At 32.8% G+C, this 27081-nt stretch overlaps 2 protein-coding genes across 2 annotated transcripts; one reads left to right on the top strand and one right to left on the bottom strand.

The window, feature by feature from the left end:
* The first annotated feature begins 13132 nt into the window (after positions 1–13132).
* On the top strand, positions 13133–16943 carry LOC146920554 (uncharacterized). The gene is made up of 3 exons (XM_085713981.1): positions 13133–13417; positions 14126–14585; positions 16224–16943. Exons 2-3 carry the CDS (start codon positions 14239–14241, stop codon positions 16711–16713), a joined length of 837 nt encoding a protein of 278 aa, XP_085570107.1. The 5' UTR covers positions 13133–13417; positions 14126–14238; the 3' UTR covers positions 16714–16943.
* A 3865-nt stretch (positions 16944–20808) lies between these two features.
* On the bottom strand, positions 20809–26859 carry LOC146920553 (MOB kinase activator-like 1A). The gene is made up of 7 exons (XM_085713980.1): positions 26765–26859; positions 24142–24190; positions 22938–23046; positions 22690–22783; positions 21588–21721; positions 21333–21496; positions 20809–21229 (listed from the first exon to the last, which is right to left on the bottom strand). Exons 1-7 carry the CDS (start codon positions 26785–26787, stop codon positions 21161–21163), a joined length of 642 nt encoding a protein of 213 aa, XP_085570106.1. The 5' UTR covers positions 26788–26859; the 3' UTR covers positions 20809–21160.
* Positions 26860–27081: the final 222 nt, after the last annotated feature.

The raw sequence follows: 27081 nt of genomic DNA, 5'->3' as shown, positions 1-27081 counted from the left end.
TGCAAATGGATGATATTTATAATAAAGGGTAGATAACAAAATTAACAATATTATTTAATAGTCCCCACAAAAAAATTATTTAATAGTAACTATCTAATTGACAAATTAAAGGAGAAAAAGTCATATATTGATTGTCAAATAAATAAGATGAAATGACACTTAAAGGATTGTGTATTATCTCATATATGGTCAAAAGAAATAAAAAAGAAACCATGTATATTGCTCAATGGTTGATTGAAGCTTTTGATACATTTTATTGAAGAAACTATGATAAGTGAAAAGCCGTCATAGTAAAACATGATGATTTAAGATGTCTTCTTATTAGAAAAGGTTTATCCAAATTAGATGATGTGAACCAATTGTATGCAACCTTTATGATGATGTTCAACATGTCCGGAGATGTATTTAAAATCATCAATTAGGATTCATCAAATAAGAGTTCATGTGTAGGATTCATCAAATAAGAGTTCACGTGTAATATACGTTTTTGTGCAAGACAAAAATTCATAAAATAGATATAGATAAATGCTAAATCAATTTATTGAGATTAGTTTATCGACATATAAATTCATTAAATAATATTCAATAAACCTAAGGTATCTAAACTCTAACATCTTGATTCTATATCAAATACAAAACACTGTCTTGACTAAAAATTATATTGTTGATGTTGAACATCTTGAAGTCGTAGAATGTAGACACATGCTCTCCAATGAGATCCCGGGAAAGTAACATTATCTATTAACAATTAGATACAAATAAAAAAGAAAATCAACCCCATAATCTACGACCAAGTGATTAAACTTCTATGATTTCAAAACACATAAAAAATAATGAAAAAAAATAATGATTTGTTGATGGGGGAAGAGACACATGAAAATAATGAAAAAAAAATTGTCTATATATAGGGAAAAAAATCATGGCTTGATCAATTTTGATTGGTTGATGAAAACTTAATGAGTCATTGTCCATCTTGATTGGCTAATAAAAAAACAAATGAGTCATAATTTAATTTGATTGGGTGATAAGAAAACATTAAATGTGATGAAGAATGTGAAGATGCCACATGTACTTTTGCCCATAGAAGTATGCTTTTGTATTATATAAAGATTCTTATATTAAATGTGACAATTGCAATTATTGAAAGAGTTTTCTCTACTATGAATATTTTCAAGAATTGAAAGGTTTTTAATAACATTGAAAAGGAAAAAATCATTTATTGTTTCCAAAGTATAAAAAATTACCAAAACCAATTATATGATGTATGTTTATGTTTTTAAAAAAATACATATGTTGCCCTCACTACTCAAATCTTCTGGGTCCGTCCCTGCACTTAAGTGCCGAAGAGCTCATCAACCTGATTTTTTTGAAATACTTTATTTGTTGTTGAAGGTTTTATGTTTAAATACTTAATTTGTGTTTCTTTGGTTCATAATATTTTCGATGTTTATCAACTATGGTGTTATGTAATGATGATCAATTCCAACCTATGTTCCAAATAATTTTGATCAGGCTTCTTTTTCATTCCTCATGAGTGAAACAACAAATTACATCACGATTTCTTATTTTTGTGAAAGTCTTGGAGTATGTTAAACAACAAATTACATCTCGATTTCTTCGAACCATGGAAAGAGTATGTTAATCAGCAAATTGATGAGTTCTTCGGCACTTAAGTGCCGAGGATTTTTTTTTTTCCTTTTTTCGTCGGCAATTTACTACCGAAGGAACTTCGGGAGTTAACTGCAGCCAGTTCATTACTTCGATAGTTAATTGCCGCGGGGGTATTTCCGTCTTTTACATGTGTTTTTCAGCCCTATCATATGTGTCAACAACAATTTTCATGTTAAATTATGCTATCAGAAAAATTGATTCAAGTTAAAATTCAATTGAAAGAAAAATTGCTTCTAGATCAAATAGAGTTGAAAATAAAGTAATTTATTTTAGATATCTGTTTATGTTAAATTTGCTTTCTTTTTATTTTCGGTTTATTTTATTTCCTTATGCAAAGTTTCTATATGTATCATTTTTACAATTGAATCACCTTTTAAATCATTTCTATGGAGTGCGAGTGAGGAAATTTGAAAAATTCATTCGTTTAATTGAGATAAGGTTTGTTTTGATAAGGAGTTTGGTGGATTGAGGTCTGGACAATTATGGAGTTTAATTTGACGTTGTTAAGAAAATGGGGTTGGAGGTTATATGATGATCAAGACGGCTTACAATTTAAAGTGTTGGTTGCATAATATGGGGTTGAGGGTGGATGTGTCACGGGAGGAGGTTCTCAAGCATCAGTATAGTTGAAGGATTTGTGTGGTGTTAGGGAAAGTGTAGGAGGGGGGAATGGTTGGTTTCAAGAAGGTTTCCTGCGTAGAGTCAGAAATGGAGAATGCTATTTTTTGCTCTGATTCTTGTACTACAAGAGAATCAAGGATTTACCGGTAAGTCAACAGTTTAAATCCCTTAGAAGTTTCTAGCGGTTATTTCATCATTAGCGGAGGCTAAAATCGACGAAAATTTGCTCAAAAAAAACCTTTTTTTTGTTGTTTCCGACGGTTTTTCATCACTTAGCGGCAGTTTCTTGTTGTTTGTGGCGGCTTTAAGCCGCCTGTAAATTCAACGATTTTTTTTCAAGTTTATGGCAGCTTAAAGTCATCGGTAATGTTTTTCGCCTATTTTATTTTTGAATTTATAATTGGCCATCGGAAATATGTAAACAGTCTTCGGTAATGTTTTTGCCTTAACCTCAGCCACGTTATAACCTTAAAAAGACCTCTATATGTGTGTGATGATATATATCTTCAATGTCTGTTTAAAATTACTTCAATCTCATGGCAAGATACAATCACATGACGACTGGAGTGTTGCAAATGCCTTGACCAACCCCACTGACTTTAGGAGGTATATACGTGTATCTTGGAATTGTATGTGGTTGAAAGTAAGATTATCTTCTCTAAGTCTGTTCCGCTTGCATGGAAGTGGTAAGCTGGTTAAGTCTGATGGTGGGAAGAATAACAATCTGAGCAAAATCTCCGGAAAGATAGGTTCTTATTCTTTAAATTCATGTAAATTCTAACTTCTTGTTATTGTGTTGCTTAAGGAGGAGCAACAGTTTAAGTTTGGGGTTGTGATGACGGGACATCATATGATATTTTTTGCTATGATTTTAGTACTTTTCTTTGCATTTAAAGATAAATAAGATTAGAGTTAAATGAGTTGTGAATGGTTTGAGGAAACATACTGTATTGTTTTCACTCGAGTCGTTGCAATTCACTTTTATCCTAAATCATGCAACTCCATAGGTGTTTTAAGTGTTTTGTAGCAAAAAATCATGTAAATCGGCAAATCAAAACATCACGTGAAGGATCAAGGATATGATGTTTGAATACCAATGGTTCTGAAAAGGTCTTTGAAGACAATACAAGATGAAGAAATTTCATTTCAAGTTCCTAGGAGTTTTCTTATGGAGAAGCGATTGAAAATGAGATGAAAACGCAAGTAATTGCACATGAGAGTCTGCCAGATGCGCCCATGCGCATGAGGCAGCATTTGCTACTACCTCATGCGCTCCTGTACGTGAGGGTATGCGCCCTTGCGCCAGACACGAACTTAAACGATAATTTGCTTGTTTTCCAAGCTGGACCTATTAAATCCTAAGTAATCTTATGTTATAAATAAAGATCCTTGCACAGATTATTATTCATTTAGAAAGATAGCAGTTCAAGGCAAGGGTTAAGCATCAGAATTCCAAGGCAAAGGATCTCCATCCTCCTCTTTTTCTCTATAGAGTATGTTTTTATATTGTTTGGTTATGATGTCTATTTCCATGTGCAACTAAACCTCTTTGTTTGATTCAATTAATAAAGTTTATATTCAGTTATGCTTTTCTCCTGTCTGATTTAATTCTTTCTTATCTGTGTTTAATGCTTTTTCAACGGAAAATATGTATCGGTAATCTTGAAAATTGATTTGAATAGATTAGTAGGATTGACAACACGAAATTCTTCTTTTTTTCATGGCAATTCCAACTATAATTAATGAAATTAAATATGAAACTTCAGCCTAGAAGTCCTAGCTCAATTGGCAAATGCCAAAATTGCAAGGCCGGACGTCGTGACCCGGGTTCGAACCCGGGACCTCACAGTTGTGTGTGATTTAATTTCAGTGGGTTACCACTTCATCTAAGACAAAAAAAAAAAAATATGAAACTTCATAATTTCTAAATCGTCCCTCCAGTAACACAGTAATAATAACAAAGTTATCTTACCGCACATGCTGTCGTTATGGTTAATAAGTATTTAGTTTATTAAATCATAAGTAGACGTCACATAACTGATGTTTTACTAAGTTCATTCCAACAAAGACAGGTGAGGGATTCAAGGACTCCCTAATCGCCATTAAACATTTGAATCGCAAACCTAATATAGCATTGGATGGAGCAATTAAACCCTGCAACCCTTTCTAATCTCTTTTAATTTCACTTTCTAAAATAAGTTTTGCTAGTTGTTAAGTTGAACGACAATCCATGTGGAGAACGATAAACTTACTACTTTATTACTTGTTACGATTTGGCGCACTTGCCAATTTGGTTCATCAAGTTTCAACCAGATCATCCCAAGCTCTCGTGATGTTGTTAACTATGTCACTTGTCTTCAACTCCTTCACTTCTTTATCTTTCCCATCAACTTTTACATTCTTCGGCTTCAGTTTGATTCTGCAGTCGTGATGCATTTAACTCTTACATTTTTTTCAATATGAAAATGACAGAGTAAAACGATAGTTTCAGAGAGAACTTTGGCAACAACATTCATCATAGCAGTGTCCCTGTCAGTGACAATCACCTTAGGCATATTGAGTTTTGAGGATAAAAGACCAACTAACATATCTAGAACCCAAGTAAAGTTACCTTATTTTTCAGAAGCTAGAAAAGCAAAAGCAACATAATATGTCTTGTTGGTAGAGGTAACACCACCAACTATCTCAAATAACAGCATTCTATACAAGTTGGTTTTATAAGTGGAGTCCATGATTAAAACAGTCGGAAAAGTGTTAAACAAATTAATAGATTCAGGATGAGCAAAAAACATGTCTTCAAGAGTGATATCATCACAGTTTGCCCTGGTGAAATAAACATATATGTTCTTCTCCAACTCTGTAACCAAGTATTGCATCTTTGTCTTGTCACCTCTTATGGACTTTCGTCATCTTGTCACCGCTTGTCGACGAACCCAATTAAGCAAATAGTCTCGCGCTCGCTGTAACAGTCCGATTTTCACTAGATTTAATTTAATTGTTTTTATATGTGTTTATATGTGCTCATATGTTATTAATTGCTTCTGTATGTGTATGTTTGGTTGGGATTGTTAGAATTCGGTGTTAGAAGGGTATTTTGGTCATTTTGGACTCAGGGGGTATTTTGGTCATTTTGTGAGTAGGGGGTAATTTAGTAATTTTGATGAGGATTAATTTTAGAGCTTAGTGAGAACTATTATTATTTTACTAAGTTACCAGGGGGTTGTAGTAATTTATTTTATAACTGGTAAGTGACCGTTATTATTACATTTTACCGTTAAGTGGGTAGAAACATTTCGAATTAAATTAGTAATGGGTTAGGCCCATTAAGGCATTGTGAGTTGAACCCAATTATGTAGAGCCTATATAAACTCTAGTGTTTAGAGAAAATAGGGTTTACATATTCATTTTTCACAATTGAGAAAAGGTAGAGAGAGAAAGGGCAAGAGAGGAGAAAAGAGTTTGAAGAAGGAAAGCTAGAGAGAGCTAGAGGAAGGTAGAGGAATCAAGTCTTTGGAGCTAAAGTGAGGTCTAGGCTTGATTTGGTGAAGAATTAAGGTAAGGGGGTTAGACTTTAATCATAATCACTTTGTTGTAGCTTCTACCCTAATTCTCTACATAAGTGCTTAATTGTATAATTGATTATTGTGGGATTAATTGGTGAAATTCGTGCTTATGCTTTGATGCAATGTTTGGGTATGTAATTTGAATGTTAATTAAGTTGTTGATGATGAAATTACATGCTCAAGTTATGTATATATGTGTGCTTTGTGTTTTTGCCCAAAAATTGGTGATATGAGATGTCGTTGTTGATGAATTGTGATGAATTCATGATTGGTTGTTGTTGTTGATGTTGTGAGATGTTGTTGTTGATGATTGAAACCTTGGGTGATCATAATCTTTGAGCTTGCTATGAAATTGTGTTGTTCTTGAAGGTTTTCATGAAAATGGGTCAAATGGTGATTTTGTTTAAAGGATTGTTTTGGTGCAAGTTTTATATGAATTTGAGTGTCTTTTCATGTTTAGAAATGTTTAAACAAACCTTGGGATCAAATTTGAGCATTGGTAAGTCAAAATTGAGATTTTGGGGTGAAAAATGGGTTTTTCTCGTAATAGGACTGTCACAACTCGCCACAGCGAGCTGGAGGCGAGTTGGAGGTGAGCACGAGGTGCTCCCTGTGGGCTTACTCGCCATGGCGAGCGATTTACTCGCTGAGGCGAGCTGCACAGCGGCAACATCCCCTGTTTCGCGTTCCTGCGTCTTTTTCACACGTTTCTGTTCTGAATTGGCCTTCGGTGTAAACATGAAAGTTTTAGATAATTTTGTTAGCTTTCCAGTGGCTTTAGTTTGACTTGAAAATGATTTTTGGTTTTTGAGTTATGATGAAAATACTCCAAGGAGGTCTTAGTGAAATTTTATGAAAATTCCGCATAACAATTTCTAAGTCAACCCAAACCTTATGGATTGTTTCCAAGCTTCGAAACTTGAGTTTTATGAGTTCAATTAAGGTGTTTAATGTTATTTAAACTATGATGTGATGGATCTAACTTGTTATGATTTGAAAATGGGAATTTCTTGAAAAGTGATAAAGAGAGACGAACTTTGTGATTCTCATGAATTTGTCGTATTTAGTTGGTGAAACGTAAATTTATTCTCTACTGCACTTATATGTGGCCTAGAGGTATACTTAGTTGAGGCGTTGGATCTTGTTTACTTGGTTTGGTTCAATTGCTTCAATTATTTTGAAATTGGTAGAATGATAGACGAACTTTGGTGAAAATGGTTCTTTTGAGCCGATTACCTTATAAATCTTTCGTGAATAGTCTTATATGATTAATTAAGGATACGTGAATGATTGTCGATGGTTGAATATGTTGTTTATCATAAAGTGTTGTATTGTTCCACTTACTTGGCTTATGAGAAGTATATGGAATTGTTAAGATATATTGCGTAGTTGATGTTGATGTATGTTGATCCATGTTGATGACTCTTATTTGAATTGTGATTTGTTGAATGTGTGGACATGAATACTTGATAATGCAAATGTTGTTGAGCTAGTCAATGTAATTGGAGGTGTACTTTTACATTGTCGTTGGTAGTTGTTATGTTGAAGTTGTGTATTATCGGGTCGTTGTTGTATGTCCATGCATCATAATCATATTGAGTCATATGTTGAAATGTAAAATGAGATGTACTTTTACATAGTTGAATTGTAAGAGGAGGTGTACTCTTACATATGATGTGCAGTTGGCATCATGGGATGACGGCCTAGACGTTGTTGGTGACGGTACCGCGTGCATCTAGAAGAGTCTAGAACATTGCATGCATTTGAGTAATTGATGAGTCGTGTCATAATTGAATATGTGACTTGATGAATTTGTGCATTGGTGGAATTCGGTGAATGTTATGATTATGTGGATTGGTGTATATGTACATTGGTGGATTTTATTGACGGTTGTGAATAATTGAATTATACTCTAATTGCATGTATTACTTTTTTGTGCTTATACACTTGGTGAATCAATTTGATGATAACTATTTTGATAATAATGATGAGATGAGAAGTGTATATGTATATATATGTATATATGACGTGGAGACTCTTGATAATGATGATTGCTTGCTTATAACTTTGAAATGATGAATTGTACTTGTTGAGTTAAGTATGCTAGATGAGTAATGAGGTGAGAAATATTTTCATTGATTGATGTTGATAAATGATGAACTCTTGTCGATGACTTGTTTAAAGATCAAATATGTCTGTTATGCTATAATAATAATGTGATAGCTTGAAGCGCAAGTAATGGGGGTTAATAATCATGTGATGCTAGTATTCTAGGAGGGATGGTTATGTATATGTGATATGTATGAATCCTTAAATGCTTATGTTTTCATATGTTGATTATGATTGATGTAAAGCTTACCCCCAGTGGTTTGACCGCCTACCTGTCTGTATGGATGGGTAGACGCCGTGCAGGAGTAGTTCGCTTTGGTGAGTGCTTGGATAGCGGGAGCTAATCTCCGTTATCGTTTTGGAGTCGTAGGTTTAGGCTCTGATTAGGTTGTCGGTGTCTTTATGCTTTTGTTGGATTTATTTTATTATTGAGGTTTACCCACTTGTCGGGATTTGGAGGATTTATATGATGGTGTATCTTGTTATCATGACATGTATGTTTTGGAGATGTATGATTTGTATCCGCTGCGACTGTTGAGACATTTTATACATGCATGTTGTTTTGGATTTTGTTGAGATGTAGCGTCTATTTCTTGAATAATTGTATTATTCGCATGTTTTATCGCTTTAATAGAAATAGGGCGTTACACTCGCCATCTATCATTGGTGAAAAAAAGACACGGTGTTTACTTCATTGTCACAAAGCTTGGAAACATTGGAAGGTTTCACTTCAACCCAAGCTTCAATGAAAAGTTTGACATCAACAGAAGCATCAATGGAAGGTTCGACATCAACAAAAGCTTCAATGATGGACGGTTTAGGCTCAACACCATCATCTATCGTATTTTCAATCATCACTATCTAAACAAATTAAAAATGACAGAAAAAGATTATAAATAACTTGTATTACATAAGCCTAAGGAAAAAAAGGCACCAAAAATCAAACTTGCATCCCAGCGCAAGTTAACTCACGCTGACCTCATCATAAGTTAACTTCCGCTACGTCTAGGGCTCCAAACTGATGTAGCTAGCAGAAAAAATGGCAGAATGTAAATAGGTTAAATGATACATTACATGTTTTTTGACGTTTGATGAACGTAGAAATTTGTTTTTTTGGAGGTGAAGAAGGAAAGAAATGTGTGTTTGAAGTGTGGTCCGCTAGTATTGGCCTAAATGCAGGAAATCAGTGGCGGAGCCAGAAATTTTAGATTATGGGGGCAATATTCATACACTGTAACATACAATTACTATTTTACAAAAAAATGAAAACTTACTATTTGGGTGTGTTTAGGATGAAAGTAAAATAAATATCTACGATTACACTTTCTCCGATCTTTTTTATTTGGGTCTTGTTAACGAGTGCCCCCGAGACACTATTTAACGATCCCAAATTTAAAAAGTATTCCTTCAAAATGTCAAATATTGCAAATTCCAATGTGTTATAAGCTAATTTTATTTGTATCCTTATTTATTACGAGAGAGAATATTAAAAGTAAGTTAATTATTAAAATTAAGAGTAATTAGTGGACAATCATAAAAACTAATTCAGAAGTTAACTTGAGTTGGGGTTAATTTTAAAAGTTTGGGGGTGGGAATGAACAAGTTCAAAAGGAAAAAAAAGAAGTAAAATTCTTAAAATGAAGAGTGTTTGTTTTAGTCACAACTCACAAAACATGACTGCTGAGAGCTCAATACGGTTGAGCATCAATCTAGCACGACGACACATGTGAGAATTGAAAAACTAGAAACTTGCAATGCATACACGAAACTACGTGGCAGTTAAAATACAGCACACCAAAACACAACGCAAATAAAAAGTCCATATTGCCGTCAAAATAAAAAGAACAAATTGGCTTTTGTGTTGATTTATATATTTTGACTTTTGTGTTGATTGTAAAATTCAGTTTTTATTCGTTGTGTGATGGTCTATACGAACCACTGTTGCAAGCAACATCAAATGAGGAAATCGTGAAAACCATTCCCTCTTGGAGCTGCTCCTTGAACTTGTAGATCAATATTCTTCGTATAAACGCACCTATTCGATCACCCTAGATAACAAAGATTAAAACACTATTCTTTAAACAAAAACAAAAACAAAAACGGTATGAAAAAAAGTACCTTTCGATCCATTAGAACCAACTCCATAGAAAATGGTAGTTTTTTATTTTTGTAATCTTGAACAAACCAAGCACGAACAACCCTCAACACCAATGTCCACGATTGTTTTCTTGGCGAAACATCAGAGATGAAGTCGTGTTTCGTAGACATTTTTCTTTGCAATAGAAAAAATTACAAAAATAACTTAGAATATATATATATATATATATATATATATATATATATATATATATATATATATATATATATATATATATATATAAAAGAACCAAAGAACAAAAAAAGAAGAACTATATTTTGTGATTGTTGTGTACTCGTACCCAAAAACGCTACTATTTATATAGAAAAATAGAATCATAACGGTTAATATCTATTAATTATTAATTTGACAGTTTTAAAATTAATACTCTCAACGTATTTAATATTATAAAATATGCATTAAACGATTAGATTATATTTCATGTAACCTATAAAAAAGTAACTTCATAACACTTGAAATTTAATAATATCTTATTAATATTAAGTAATATAATTCGGTAACGAATAAAAATTAATTATATAACCTTAAAACTAATTACTACAATTGAATTTTTAATTAGTAGGTTACTGTCATAGTGTAACGGACCAAAATTCAAAATATAATTTATTCAAGTTATTTATTATAATTTTGTAACCTTCCAAATTTTTAATGTACCATATAAATGTTAATCGAATAATAATTATATTAATAATTATTTGATTTCAACATACAAATTTTTAATGTAACATATAAATTTTAATCGAAACAATTATTACTTGAAAATATGATCCAAAGCAATGTTGCTCTGGATTGGCTTCTCTGTTCTTCCTTTGGTCCTGGGTTTTGTGCACGTTTTGGTTTGGTGTTGCTCCATTTCTAGCCGGATAGCTGGTCGGTGGTGGTGTCGTCGTTGTTCGGTGGCAGCACTGTCACTGCCTTGTCGCCGGAGTCGGATTGGTTGTTCCTTTGGGTTGGCCGGTTGGGTTTCGGTGGTGTCTGTGTGTTGTTGTTGGTTCGCAGGTGTGTTTTGGTGGTTTAAGCCTTGCCTTCAAGCTTCTTCCAGGCGGTGGTTTGTGATGTCCTTGGTGGTGGATCGACGCTGTTTCTAGGTGGTGGTCCTCTCCTTGCTTGGCTTTCGATGTCTGGTTTCTGCTCAGATCTGCTGAGATCTGCAGACTTCATGGCTGTGGTTTCGCTGCTACCGTAGGGGTTCTTGGAGGCTGTTTGCTTTTGTTGCTGCTGCCTGTTTGTTTCTCTTATTGTTATGTATCGTATTGTGTTGTGTTTTGTTGCAGATCAAAGACTGGTGGTATCGTATCTGACCTTTTTGCAGTGGATTGTTTCGTTTGTTCGTTAGGGACTGGTGTGTGATTCTAAAACCCGCAAAGGGTCTGGTTCGTTTAACCCGAAAGGGTCTGGGTTACTGACGTATTGGACTCATCCCTCGATCTGAGTTCTTACGCGTTGTTTTGCTCGAAAGAGCATTTTATGCTTGCTGTTCATCAGGGAGCTGTTGGCACTTGGATTTTGCTACCGTGTTGGCGGTCGATCCATTCGCCATACCTAAAACTCTAGTTGTTCTATGCAGTTGTTTACTTTTCATATTTTTTTGTAACTTGGTTTCGCACCCGTACGCGGGTTCGCTGGGTTGCGCTTTTGATTAGTGAATATTTGCTAGGATAGATTAGAGTTGATTCACTTTGGACTGTTCTATAACGATGTATTCCCGTTAGGGTTATTCCTGGGTCAGGTCTCATGCCCCCCCAGTCTCTGTATCTTTTTCTTTCTATTTATTTTATTTTATCCTTTGCTTAAAAAAAAAAAAAAAAAGCAATGTTGTAAGCGGAAGACTGAAGGATCATAACCTGCAAAACATGACTATGTATTTTATGTACAATTTAATGTTTAATAAAAAATGGTTTTTTAATAATAATTATAATTATTAAGCTTGTATTAAAAATTCAGAGAATTTTTTGGAACAAATGCCAAGTAGGATTATGATTATGTGGACATCTTTAGAGGGGAGTATTTTGGAATAGGTTATTTTTAAAAACTCTAAATTGTTAGTATAAAGATTGCAAATTCTAATGTGTTATAAGCTAATTTTATTTGTATCCTTATTTATTACGAGAGAGAATATTAAAAGTAAGTTAATTATTAAAATTAAGAGTAATTAGTGGACAATCATAAAAACTAATTCAGAAGTTAACTTGAGTTGGGGTTAATTTTAAAAGTTTGGGGGTGGGAATGAACAAGTTCAAAAGGAAAAAAAAGAAGTAAAATTCTTAAAATGAAGAGTGTTTGTTTTAGTCACAACTCACAAAACATGACTGCTGAGAGCTCAATACGGTTGAGCATCAATCTAGCACGACGACACATGTGAGAATTGAAAAACTAGAAACTTGCAATGCATACACGAAACTACGTGGCAGTTAAAATACAGCACACCAAAACACAACGCAAATCTTTCAAAAAAAAAAAAAACACAACGCAAATAAAAAGAACAAATTGGCTTTGTGTATCTCTTTCCATGTGAAGAGACCACATCCTTTAATTAACAAAGAAAAAATCTTACAAATCAATGTGATAATTTGTTGATAATAATAGTTCTAATTAATTTAATTGTCTTTTATGGAAGTAACCAACTTTTAAAATACATTTCAAATCATATGATTTTAGATGGAAAAAATTTCGAGCATACCATTTATATTTTAATGTATATTTAATATTTTTAAATGATAAAAGAAGGATATGATACACGAACATATAATATACGTTTTTTATCATTATTTTTTAAAAAATATATCAAATGTATATCATAATATACACCTAGTCTTTCATACCCATGGTCTTCAAAACCTTTCAAAAAATAAACCCACAAAATCACTAATATCCTATTAACCAATAATAGGATATGACAGACATCATAATCAAGATTCAAACTTCGACACTTCAGATTTACGGCGACTTTATCATTTTGTCTATCGAACAAAATATTTATATATTGAGATTCCTTTCAAAAAAATATAGTATATTGAGATTGGTACGTACCCATATGCAAAAACAGCGAGGAAAGAACATATTGATTGACATAGGAAATTTCCTATACTAATATATACCCTTTTGGGCAATTCAATCACTAGTTGTTATTATTTTACCTCCCTTTTCATTTCACATACCATTAAACCAAATAAGAGAAAAACTTTCAGGTTTCAGATCCCACAAACAAAAAAAAAAAACCTTCACAATCATTCATTGATATTGTTGTGATTTTGAAGAACGAAGCTTTTCATTTTCAAAACCAATCACTACTATTGTAAGTAACCCTCTTTTCATTTTCATTTTCATCATCATTCTTTCTTTTTTCTTTTCTTCACTTTTACAAACCCATTATTCATATCTAAAAGTTCTTAATTATTCTTCTCTGTAACCTTATAAAAATCTTAACTTTTTTTCCTTCACACACAATCTTTCTCAAAAAAATGTACTTTATGATTCACTTATTACTACTAAATGGATTAAACTTGTTGGGTTCTGATAATTCAAAATTTTCATACTTCTCAATGGATCTCCATGCTTCTATAATTTTCCTCTTCACATTGATTTTTTTGTTTGTTTTTTCCCCAAGTTTTGACTTTTTCTTCATTGTATAGATATTAGACTTGAAGATTTTTATATTTCTTCTCCTTTGGAAAATGAAAAAAGTGGTTGACTGACTTTAGGAAACTGTCTTTTTCAAGTGATTAATTAGTTGATTAGGATTGCTTAATTAACAAATCTTGGTTTTGTTTGTTTCTTGAAAAAATTCAAGGACACTATTATTGGTTTCAATTGTAAAATAGAAGACTTTTAACCATTTGAGTTTTATCAGAAAGTAGTAAAAATTGTAGTTTTCTTGCATATTAGATAGATCTGATTCAGAAAAAGCATACTTTAGTTCCTTGAAATTTGAAGTTTATGGTTCATATAGAAATATTCTGTCAAAAAAGGCTGCTATTTGATGTTTGAAAATTAATTGGTATAGGTTCATATAGAAGATATCTTTTGGAGATTGTGTATCTGATTTGTACAGCTAAGAAATCATTCAAGGGCAAGTTTGATTTAAGTACAAGAGAGTGGTAAATATTATTAAGAAAAATGGGATCTTTCAAGGGTCATGCTTTGCCGGGGACGTTGTTTTTTGTAGTTGGGGTGTGGCATATTTGGGCTTCTATAGTGAGATATGTACGTAATCCTAAGACGTTTCGTGTTCGAGCGTGGAATCCTGTACCGGGTTTTGATGGGAGGCTAAAGTACTTGGAGCTCTATGTTGTTGCAATTGGTGCTTTTATTGATTTGTGTGTTGAGTTTTTGTATTCAACTCACCTCAAGATAATTGTTGGTGGTGTACTTAATCCTTCTCATATGAATGACTTTGAGCACTCGGGGATGCTTCTTATGTTCTTTATCTATGGTGTTGTTGCTCTACTTAGCGAAAAAACCAGGTTAGTTCATCTATTGCTCTCTCTTGTTTATCGCGTTTTTGTTGCTTTCAATCATTCATCAATTTTCACTGCCTGTTTAAATAGAATAAATTAGGCTGATATAGTTTAAATTTCTTCATCAATCAAGACTGCCTTTCTCATGATTAATCATAGATAGGTGCTCCAATACTCAAGTAAGATGTGTTCTAGACGGTGTTGTCAATTGGGAATCGTATAAAATAGCCGTTGTTCATATTCCGCTGTGCTACAGTGCTATAGCATCAGTGTAGCCACTATTTGGCAACACTCTGTACTAAATAGTGTATTGCAGAACAATAATGACTTGTTCTAGATAGGGCTTTATAGTGTCTTTTGCTTCCTTGACACGCAATTCAGTTGCATAGTTCTGAATTTCAGGGAAAATCTAGATCCTTTTTTTTCTTTCCGGAAACTATGCAACTGAATTGTGTGGTTGACAATACTCTGACGTGGGACCTCCTTTGTGGTATGGATGGACCTCAGGTTTAGGCACGAATCCTCCATCTAGAACATCAATACATTAATCATCCTAATTTTTTTCACTCCCTTTTTATAATCATAAGACAAAGTATAATGCACTATCCTACAAGTTATTTTGCTAGTACGAGTTAAAATTTCCCTTCGCATCCATTTCATCCGATGTACTGTGGAAATTAAACAAAAGATAGAGACATAGAGTAATGTTAAAACGAAGCTTCAGTGGTTAAATGTTACTCTTGTAGTCGTAGTGTTGTTATGTATATAGTTACTTTCAAGTGAAATTGGATTTTAAACGCTGTATTGTCGAAAACAATTTAAGTTTATTGTTTTGAATTCTGATCAAAACAGTTAATAAAAATGTAAGATAGATCTGTCATGCTATTGATAACAGAAGAAACCCACAAATCATGTAGCAAAACTCCAATAAGTCCATGTTGTAGGCAGTTTGGCTCTAAAAGTTAACATTGTGGCTTCTGCAGTGTATCTGATGATCATATATGCTTTCGTAGCCGTATTTGTTGTTGCCGCTGCAAAAAATGTTTTTTTAAAGAAAGCTATTTAAATTAGTGTTCTTGCTAATTGATCGTGTTTCTGCGTGTCCACTAGATATGTTAGTTCTTGAGCAGCCTTGTATCCTCTACTGTATTATTACAATATAAAAAAAAGTTTCACTTTTAGCTTTTTGTGTGACTGTAAATGGTGTATTCTTTGCGGCTTGCTGAAACTCTTTCATTTAGTTTAAGAGAAAAAATAATCAAACAATTCAAGCTAATTTACTGTGAGAAATAAACTGAATAAGAAGGCAAGGCTTGTCTCATGAATAGACATTTCTTGCGAGATGTACACATTCTTCACACACATTTCAGAATTCGATTCTCAAATATTTGATACTGCTCATTTTATTCAATAACTTCAAATTTATGCATTGCAAGGTTGTATTTCATTTGTCACTTCAAATTTATGCATTGCGAGGTTGTATTTCATTTGTCACAATCCTGCATCTTTAACTAAACACACACACACTTCTTCTCCCTTGCATTAACTTTTAAAGAACAGAACTTGAATTTAATTGCAGCTTCTCTTTCATGCATCTTAATTTGTCTTGCTGACCATACTCCTCTCCGTTTTTTTCTTGCATAGATTTCTTCCATTGCAACAAGGTATTTTATGTTTCCTAGCTGCCATGGCATTTTCCGCCGAGTATCTTCTATTCTCCTTTCATTCAACATCACATAAAGGTCTCGAGGGCTATTACCACACCCTCCTCGTCTTCCAAATAGGACTATGCATTTTATCTTCAATTGCCGGAGCCCTTCTTCCAAACAACTTTCCAGCCGATTTATGCAACGGCATCGCTTTAGCGCTGCAAGGCATATGGTTCTATCAAACTGCTTTTGTTCTTTATGGCCCTATGATACCAGATGGTTGCAAGATTAAGGACAACAAGATCATGTGTAATTCAGTTGACAGTGAGATTCGCGGCGAGTTGCTAGCTAACTTTCAGCTCTTTGTTGCCATCCTTTCGGTTCTTGTTGGTACTGTAGCAGCTTATGTATTTGCAGCTTCAAGATATGCAAATTCTGAAGTTAATGATTTGCATACAATTCAGGATGGATTAGATCAAAACTGAAGTAGGGTATGCTATTTTGGTTTTTCTCTTTCTTTTTTTATTTATTTAGTTACACTTGAGTATGTTGGCACTTAGTTTCTTATAGAACATGTCTGTATATTGGAGTTAAAAGGTGAAAAAAAGATTATACATTTTTGTTGTGCAGTGACTTTTAGCAAGTGGTGTAGAAGGAATAGGAAACTTATTCTTTAATGTGGCATATATTTTGATTACATAATGAATTTGAACAATATATGTGTCGCTGGTTTCATTTTTTATTGTCAAAGTATTGAGCAAAATTATTGGACTTCTGCAGCTGGAGATCAAGACCAGTTCATAACCATTTTATTGTCATGATGATGAGTAATCTCCAAGTTTATTCTTTGATTCACATTTTGAAATAAATAAATTTTAATTTATTCATTTATTTATTTATCATTTTAAAATAATATATCAATCATTATTTTTATTTGTTAATTATACTCTTACTTTTACTTAATAAAATAGCTTATATAGAATTATTAAAAATAAATAAATATTAAAATATTATTTCAAATATTGGATCATTATTCAAACAACACCTAAACAATAAAAAATAAAGGTGGAGTTTTTCATTTGATTTGATTTGATTTTATATTTATGAATTCGTAATACATACACAACCAAGGATTTTTTTTAACAATTTTTTACTTGAGCAACTCATTTTCAACATAATTTTTTTAATAAAAAGTCACTTAAAGAATGAGTAATTAGCCAAATACCCCCCCGAAATTGCAAGGCGCGTCAATTACCCCCCTGTAGTTAACGAAATATCAATTACCCCCCCGAAATTGATAAACGTTAGTCAATTACCCCCCTCCGTTAATTTCCTCCATCCAACATGCTGATGTGGCAGTTAACTGCCCACGTGGCACTGCCACATGGTCAGAAAAGGCATGCCACGTCAGAGGGGGGTAATTGACTATATTTTTTAATTTTTTTTTCAAATTTTTTTTTTTGAACAAAAATATGATTTTTTTTTTCCTTTTGAACAAAAATATGATTTTTCCTTGCAAATTTATGATAATTGATCACCACTATGAATCTTATTCCTTCTATATGCTAATTTATATGACTAATATATGCCACTGTCATTATTATCACTACTATATAATGTGAAGTTGATGGTGTGTTTCGATTTGGACAGAAGAGGGGGAATTGAAGCTTGCTTTAGGGCTTAATAATGATGAAAATGATAATGGAAGCTTTGCATGTTGATTTTTATTGAAGTACATGATAGTATTGTTGTGTATGTTGGTAGTTTTGATTAAAATTCTTGGTTCACAGTAGTTATATGAAATATGTATTGTTGTTCTAAGTATTTTCTTATGTGTATTGGAAACAAATGTAAGAGGCAATTATGCTAAGCTGTTTGTGCTGCTATTGTTCTAAGTTGTTTGTGTTGTTATTGTTCCAACAAGTTCGTGTCAAAAACCCCCCTGTAGTTTATCAATAATGGTCAAAAACCCCCCTGTAGTGTATCAATAATGGTCAAAAACCCCCCTGTATTTGAATTATTTGGGCTTATGTTTTGACAGAACCTGTTATGCTAGTTCTGTTTGTGGCTGGTGGCGTGTTTCTGCGGCCTGCAGTGTCTGGGTGCCTGCAGTGTTTAGGTGCATGAGTGTCTAAGTTTATAATCTATGACTAAGGTATGCTACTATATGACAGAATTATCTCTGTGAAATCATCATTTAAGTATGCTACCTATAATGACAGTATAAGCATAGAACAGTATAATGACAGTATAAGCATAGAACATCTATATGACAGAACTATATGACAGAATTATCTCTGTATAAGCACATTATATAGTAGTGATAATAATGACAGTGACATATATTAGTCATATAAATTAGCATATAGAAGGAATAAGATTCATAGTAGTGATCAATTATCATAAATTTGCAAGGAAAAATCATATTTTTGTTCAAAAGGAAAAAAAAATCATATTTTTGTTCAATTTTTTTTTTTTTTTTCAAAAAAAAAAATTTTCAAAAAAAAATTAAAAAATATAGTTAATTACCCCCCTCTGACGTGGCATGCCTTTTCTGACCATGTGGCAGTGCCATGTGGGCAGTTAACTGCCACATCAGCATGTTGGATGGAGGAAATTAACAGAGGGGGGTAATTGACTAACGTTTATCAATTTCGGGGGGGTAATTGATATTTCGTTAACTACAGGGGGTAATTGACGCGCCTTGCAATTTCGAGGGGGTATTTGGCTAATTACTCCTTAAAGAATCTAAAGTTTCACTTTGCCTTGCAACTTCTCTATCCTAGTGAAACATTGTACTCGTTGCCTTTCCTTGGAGACCTTTTCTGTGAATGCTAGGCGTAACAAATACTATTCAAATAAAGTTAACAAGAATTATTCCAACTACAAGTGTTCAAGAGCTTTTGAGAAAGATTAAACACCTAATTTAGTCACTTGGAGTAATACTTTCTTATTTAATTCTTGAGTATATAAAAATGTAATTAAATATTAACACCCAAAATAGAATATATAAAAATTGTTACGTTAATTTGTAGCATCTTGAGAAGAGTTGAGTAAAATAAAAATCCATCTTGACAGTAGATATTAAAACGACATATATCAAAAGAGACAAAAAAAAAAAAAAAATTAATTGAAAGAAGCAAAGTTGACAAATATCACTATTTAAGTGAAGTAGATGTGTTTTTTTTTTTTGGCCGAGGTTTGAAACCCGGACCTTGCATATATTATGTATTGTCCTTACCAACTGAGCTAAGCGCTCACCGGAACAAGTAGATGTGTGTTTGAATGAATGATTGGCGGACAAAAATTTAAATAAATATATGATTTCATAAAACTAATTTAGTCGAAATAACCTCAAGAAGTATTATTATATAGTATGGTTTTTCTATTATGTGCAAATTTCCACATGATAAGAAATTTAAAATAGTAAATTTTTATTTGAACTTATACATTTTACATTAAGGATGTAACTTTTTAATAAATAATTGTTGTCTTTCAATAAAAAGTTGATGAATATCACAAATTATTCCAAAATCCACCATTATAAGTTTATACCTGAACCAATCCTCCAAGTAATATGTTGTAAAAAATCATCCCACTCCAAACCCATGCCCTTCTTCGACCAAAAAAAACCCATGCCCTTCCAATTGGCTCTCATCATGTAGGTCATATTAACATTTCTCATATTTCACAATCCTAATCCTCCATACTACTTTGACACTAACCTTCTTACCACATCTTGTGACGTGAATAGTTTTTGTCAATATATCTTATATTTTGCTTTATATTTTCCCCCAAAAACTACATTGGATATAAAATACATATACCGTATTTTTGTTTTTTTCTTATATTTGAAACTATAGTATATAGTAAGAGTGTTTAAATCCAAACCGATCCAAAAAAACCAGTTCAAAATCAATATTTTTTGGGACATTTAGAGCAATAATTTTTTTTTTACAATTTGGATAACCGAAAAATTGATCTTAAATTTGAATAACCTAAAACTGATCCAAATTAAACCGCGTCAAATCATATCAGATCATATATTCTAAAGAATCATTCAAACTAAATCAAACCATGAATACTTTAAATTTTATTTGATAAAAAAAAATGAATACTTTAATTTTTAGTTATGATGATTTTCTATCCCACAACTAGACTGCACTGCAAACATCCCTTACATACACCATGTTTATTTGCAAACATCCCTATCCCTACCATTTTTTACTGCGGGTTGGCAGTTAAAAATAAATTGAGTAATTTATTTGTTCACAAAATGATGTAAACTTATTCAATGAAGATTCTAAAAGAACATACTTTTTTTGGGCCACAAAGTGCCAAGTAAGTTATTCAAAAAAATAAATAAATAAGAAAAATGGCTTTTTAAACAATGTCCCGACCAGCCACACTACCCCATTTCTCTGCAGATAGAGTGGGGCGGGCCAACTAGTGTTGGCGAGTTCAAAACTTCAACTCGCTCTTGCGAAAAATAACAGGTTAAATGAGTTGATCAGTCACGCCAACCCTGTTTTGCCATCCCTAACTTTAACCAATTAAAAATGTTCTTAGCAACTAGCATAGAAATCTATAAGATTATCACTTTATTATTGGCAATGAAAATGTTCCAAAAACAGCCTTCCAAATTCATACTAAAACATCAAACATGAAGTATGGTTTTCAGTTGGCAAACAACGAGCCAATACATTAAATTAAAGTAAAACATTGGGATCTATGGTACCCCATTGCATGTATTTGAGACTTTATGCGAGCTTTCTGTGATGAAGGGTAACTTAGACCCTGTTCCCAAACTATTCAACACAACAGATATAAATTACTAAAATCAGATATTAAAAAGCAGTCTCTGATTTTAGTTATGCTTCCTAGGATAAAGATATTTCACAATTCACAGTAAGCCTGGTCCCAATTCAACATTTAATATATTATGGTTTCTATAAGCTCTTGAAGTGGAGCCAGTTCCTTTTTGTCAATCAGCCCAAACTCCTGCAAAAATAATAACAACAGTTTTTTAGATTAATTTTTATGCCCTGACGGTGTAATTTTTATGCTAGAGTAAATAAATCATAGTAAAGAATGCAAGACTTACACAAGTGAAGAGTATAAAATGCTTGAAGCATGTGTTCAGATGGGCCTCTTCTTTGAGGCTCACAATTTTCTGAAAGTGAGAATGATATATATGAGCATATACACGGAACAACCGCTTAAATATTGTCTTCACGACATCCTTAAAGTTGGCAGGAAATGGAGAACCTGCATGATTCCATAGGTCATACAACAAGAATGAAAATGATGATCATGATGAGAGAGTCCAATTATCTTTAAGAAAATGTGAAGTATTTACCAAGCTTCTGAGGGAATATGGATTCATCATCAAGCTGTGATTCAATCCAGTCCATAAGATATTCTACATACTTTGGAGCAGAAACCTCAATAGGTTTCTTAATTTGCACACCATCTGCCCATCTATACTCATACCTAGAGTTTTCATGTAATAGACAAGATAAGAACTACAAATCTATACAAAAATAGGATTTAGTAATGCGAAATTATAACTGTTTATTTTAAAATCAGTGGGTGAGATTTTATTTAACAACTTCATAGCTTATCACAATCTCAACAGTATCTCACTTCAACCTCAAAATGCATCCCTTCTTTAAAGAAGCCAAATCCATAAAAATTCAGAACAGAATACAGATGAATTTAGAATGAATCGGTAACTAGAAATATCATTATCATCGTCATTAAAGGAATGCTGTTCATTATAAGGAATTTTTTTTTTTTTTTTTTGAAAATGGAGTAATTTGAAATACTTTCTGAAAGGCTGCTTCTAAGTCGATAAACACTTATTACCAAATAATAAACACTCCTAAGTACTGTCTAGATTCTAGAAACTGGACAACTGGCATGAAATTTAAAACTACAATGATTTTGGAGAAACACAAAACAAAACAAAAGAATGAGCACTCCATTATCGAAAAATGGTAACTTCAAAATCTCTAAGCAAAATGAGTTTTTTTCCTTCACGAAAAACAGTGTTAATTAATACACAGGGCATTAAATTAAAACAGGTACAAAACAAAAAATGTGACAGATAATCAAGATAGGATTGAATGTTGATAACTTTAATTGATCTAGGTGCCAAGTTATAAACAAATTACGAAAAGCAGCAATAATCAGAAACCAAAAATCTTCTTCTATGACGAGATACAAGGAGCCAACAATTTATGGCAAAGTGGTCTAAAAGCTTTAACCAAACAATCCACCGTATTACACTTATTTTTATGATCATTTAGTGGTTTGTTACTGCAAGATATTAATACACAATCCAATCTAAGTAATTTTCTATTCAACAGCTAAGATAATTGATATTTGATAGCATATAATCTCGCAACATTTAAGAAATTTAAGGCAAATAACAGAAGCAATCAGTTAACTATGCATACTTGGGTCCTGCAGACATTGTGCGACAATTCTCGGGAGTACAGAACTCTGTGAGGGTGCCATAGAGCAGATTCACCTGGTTGAAAAAATCAACAGCTGAAATGTGGGCAGGAAAAAACAAGTCAGATTAGTCTATTTAAGAATTGTATGAATATATAATTGGTGAAACTATAGAATGAAAAGCAAAAGCAAACATCAACAACGGTATACACTGCTCTTCACAGTGCATCAGAGAGAGATTGATATTTACTGTTGACAGCTAGCCACTCATTCAAATCCTCCCCGGGAGGTAGCTTTACAGCTTCCCTCAGATTTCCACTCCCTAATGTCGCATCAATGTGTTTTCTGAGCTGAGCTCCCTGCAATTAAAATGTAACAGCAGAAAATTAAAACTAAAACTGCAGTAAAGAGAACTTGATAATCTTGTTCTCTGAAAGTTGGAATCATACAATACAATTCGTCAGTACATCAATTTTCTAAAAATTAAGGTTATGGCTTTTGCATGATATTAAGTAAAAAGCCTAAATTATATTTATATATGTGAAAAATATGCTGTGTAACTCATAATCGTTGCTAAGGTCACTATTCAATGTTTACAAAATTTTGTCATTAATCTGCCCCTCCCCACTCATATACTCTTACACTGTAGAATCTCCTCCTCCAAGTTACAACCACACTCCTTGCATGAAATCACCCTCACCATGCCCCACCATCCCTCATCCGAAGATCGAAATTTATAAATAAAATAAAAAATAGGAAGAAAAAAAAGCCAGCTGGCCATATTCAAACATTTTGCATTTCTACCAAAAATTTGACAGTTGATGATGTAATGTACGCATAACCAATAGAGATACGGAATCTACTTTGGAGTATCTGTACATCATAAATAATATTTAAACTATAACTGCACATCTTCAAATTAACACAGTTGATGAAATTTTGCTTTGAAAAATACATACATATTCGATCATTAGGTTCTCCATTTGCGGGCACCTTCAGTGACTCAAAGTAGCCTGTATTGAGTCTTTTATATTGTATTTTTAAGACCAATAAAGCATGTTTTATTATAGAAACTTTCCTCCAGCTTGTAAATACTTTAAGGAGAAAAAAAAAAAGTACTTTTACGCTTAGAGAGATTTTTTACTTATTTTTTTGTTTCATTTATTTATTTTGGTCGCAGTAGAATGCCTTTTGAAAACCGTATTTAAGGCAAGACGCTTTTGGACCATTAGTTGAATTCATTGAATTTCTTCTCCGCATTCCCTCTCCCCATTAATACCGGTCTTGCTTTTAGCTTCTTCAAAAAAAAAAAAAAAATACCGGTCTTGCTTTTCAAGTCAAGGTCGTCCCTCTAAATGAAGGAAAATCTTAAAATACTCAAAAATAAAGCAAATAAATTATATTAAATTGAATATCTAAAACCAAAATATCCCTTAGAAATAAAGGGAACCAACCTTGCTTCCAGAAGGAGTGCTTTTTTTGGGGCGGAATGTTCTCTGGTTTCTGTTGCAGAATCATTTGTCAGGTCGAAATACAAAAGTAGTGTGGAAGATAATCAATATAAACTGAATCAATAAAAATATTCAACATATTCTTTTGCACTGTGACAAAAGTACCAGTATAATGGAAAGTTTCACTTATACCAAAAATTACCAATACTGATCATTCTCTACTGCTGATACAACGTTCAAATTATACTCCCTCTGTTTCAAAATGAGTGTCGCTTTAGCCAAAAAAAATTGTTTCAAAATGAGTGTCGCTTTCAGTTTCCAATGCAATAATAACTTTTTCTTTTCAATTGTACCCTCCAATTAATACTCTGCACACTACTTCCAAAGTATAACTTTTAAAACTAACCAATAGTTAATAAGGATAATTTGGTAAAATGATCATTCTCTTTCTCTTAATCATTGCATTTCTTAATATGTGTGTAAACAACTAAAACGACACTCATTTTGAAACGGAGGGAGTATAAATAAATGCATGAAAGTGGAATTAGTTACCTAGATAAGCATCAAATGTTATAATAAAAAGTGAAGAGCATATAGTAGTGGTGATCAGTGATCACAACAATCCCTTCACCACGACTGGACATCCGTAAAGAAGGCAAGGAAAGGACGTTGTCCAGTATAAAAATGTCTAGATGGATTTGAAATGCTATAGAAGAAGCATGGACTACCAATCAGACGAAAAGACTAGGAGCTCTATCAGTGTTATCAATTGTGGATCACAGAAGATAGTGGATTGATCAAATACCGCTACACAATTGTGTGATAGCGCCGCTATTTGACAACATTTTGTACTAAATTGCATATCGCATAACAATAGCGATTTGTTCATATTCCGCTACACTATAGCACTGCTATCGCTGCCATTCAGTGATGTCGGTTGCGGATAGTGGAAAGTAGCTGTTTGCTCAAATTCCACTATGAAAACAGCGCTACGGAGACACTATAATATTTTGTTCTAAATAACGTATCGCAGAACAATAACAACTCATTGAAATTCCACTATGCAACAGCACAGTAGCGCCGCTATTTAACAACATTGTAATCAATTGATATTTACAACTTCAGCATTTAAATCTGTTTCACAATAATTATGAGAATAGGTGCAAAATTCATCTCATATAGGAAATGTGTTCCCATCGGTCAGTCAAAAAGAGCCATTGAAGGGAGGAACAATATTTCGGAAATTTCATTGAATAATTGATTAATTATGCCAATCACAAATTTATTGCATCCACAGGGGGGGTAGGGACAAAGAAACACAGAAAAGGGAATCAAAATATAACCCCATACCCATTTGGTTGAATGTATTATAGATTGAGAAATGCTAAGAACAACACCCTCTTTCCAATACTCTCTAACACTCGCTCTCTTGTAGGGTGAAATCCATGTGGGTCTCACCACTTTATGTTGGACCCATTTCCAAAGTGTGATCCTCACAATGAGTTCACTCAGTGTTGGAAAGAGAGCGGTCGCAGCACTCCTCGTATAGGTTAATTGGATATCAGAATCAGCAGGACAGTGAAAAATTTAAACTAGACAAATAAGGCTCTTCCAAAAAACTTAAAACTTTTTCTTCCCAATACTTCAACAATGATTAGAAAGAATGTTCACTGCTGATGCATCAGTGGCGCGTATTACTATCCAATATTAGATTTTTTTAACAATTGAACATGTAATCTATAAATTTAATCTTAAATAAAACCACTAAAATTGGAGGTTCGACAAAATAAACTACACAGGAAACAAAACAATTAATTTAATCGACGAAAGCGTGCACTACACGTAAAGTGAAAAACAGAAATCTACACTTAGCTACGGTATCTTTTTCATAACCGTTTGAAATCGTCTAACAAACAGACACAAAGTGTCAAACTTTCACAATGCAATAACTAAAAAAACAATCTTAAGAATAATTTTCTTGATCACAAGTCTTCCATACATCACTCATGAGACAGTTTTTCAGAAAACTCAACACAATCAAACACTATAAACATGATTGCGCAAAAGTGAGCAATTCACTTAGAGTGAAGTGAGTAATATCAACCGCAGATAAACAGATCAACAATTGATTATATATATACAAATGCATAACAAATCATATAGATGGTTACAATATCAATTCTTGATTTTATCACTTTATTAACTGATCACTTAAAAGCAGTCAAATTCACTTGATTGATACTTGATCATACTGGTGCAAAAAAAATTCAATTTTTTTCTCCCAAACATATATGCAAAGTAACAATTTTCACTCCAATTCAAATCAACCCAATTTAAGAATGGATCAATCAAAGCATAACAACACTATGAACTAAACAATTAACTTTTAAATATGAAGAAAAATAAAATTATTCATGCAAATTTGACTTTTGTCAAATTGAATACACAGCAGTCCAATACAATCAGAATTCAAAAAAGTTTTAATTTATGAAAAACTAGTACAGATTTATGATCAGATCATAGAATAAGTATGAATAATTGAATTGAATAAGAATAAGAATTTTAAACTGAAGGGTATGAAGTTTAAAAATGGAAGTAAAAATTGAAGCTTTTGATTGATACTAACCTGCCAATACCGAAGAGGCTCATAGCTTGGGTTAGAGAGAGAGAGAGGGGGGAAGAAGAAGAGAGAGAAAAAGCGCGTTTGAGTCGAAGCGCTTTCTTCCTTTCTTCCGTCTTCTTTGTTTATTTGTTTCTTCTTCTTCACTTTCCGGTTCGAATCTCGTTATTTATTAATTTACTTTAATACCCTTTGAACAATTTTTAATTGCAACTATATCCCTTATAGGATGACATTTGCATGATGTATGCATAATTCATTAATGTATTTTTTATAACTGAAAATGAAATTATAAAAGTAAGGAAAAAAACGGTAACTTCTAT

Source organism: Medicago sativa, chromosome 5 (genome assembly GCF_051527215.1).
Source record: "Medicago sativa cultivar Bolivia chromosome 5, Bolivia_mono, whole genome shotgun sequence".
Lineage (NCBI taxonomy): Eukaryota > Viridiplantae > Streptophyta > Magnoliopsida > Fabales > Fabaceae > Medicago > Medicago sativa.
Note: the sequence above shows the minus strand (reverse complement) of the source record. Positions and strands in the feature narration are given on the sequence as shown.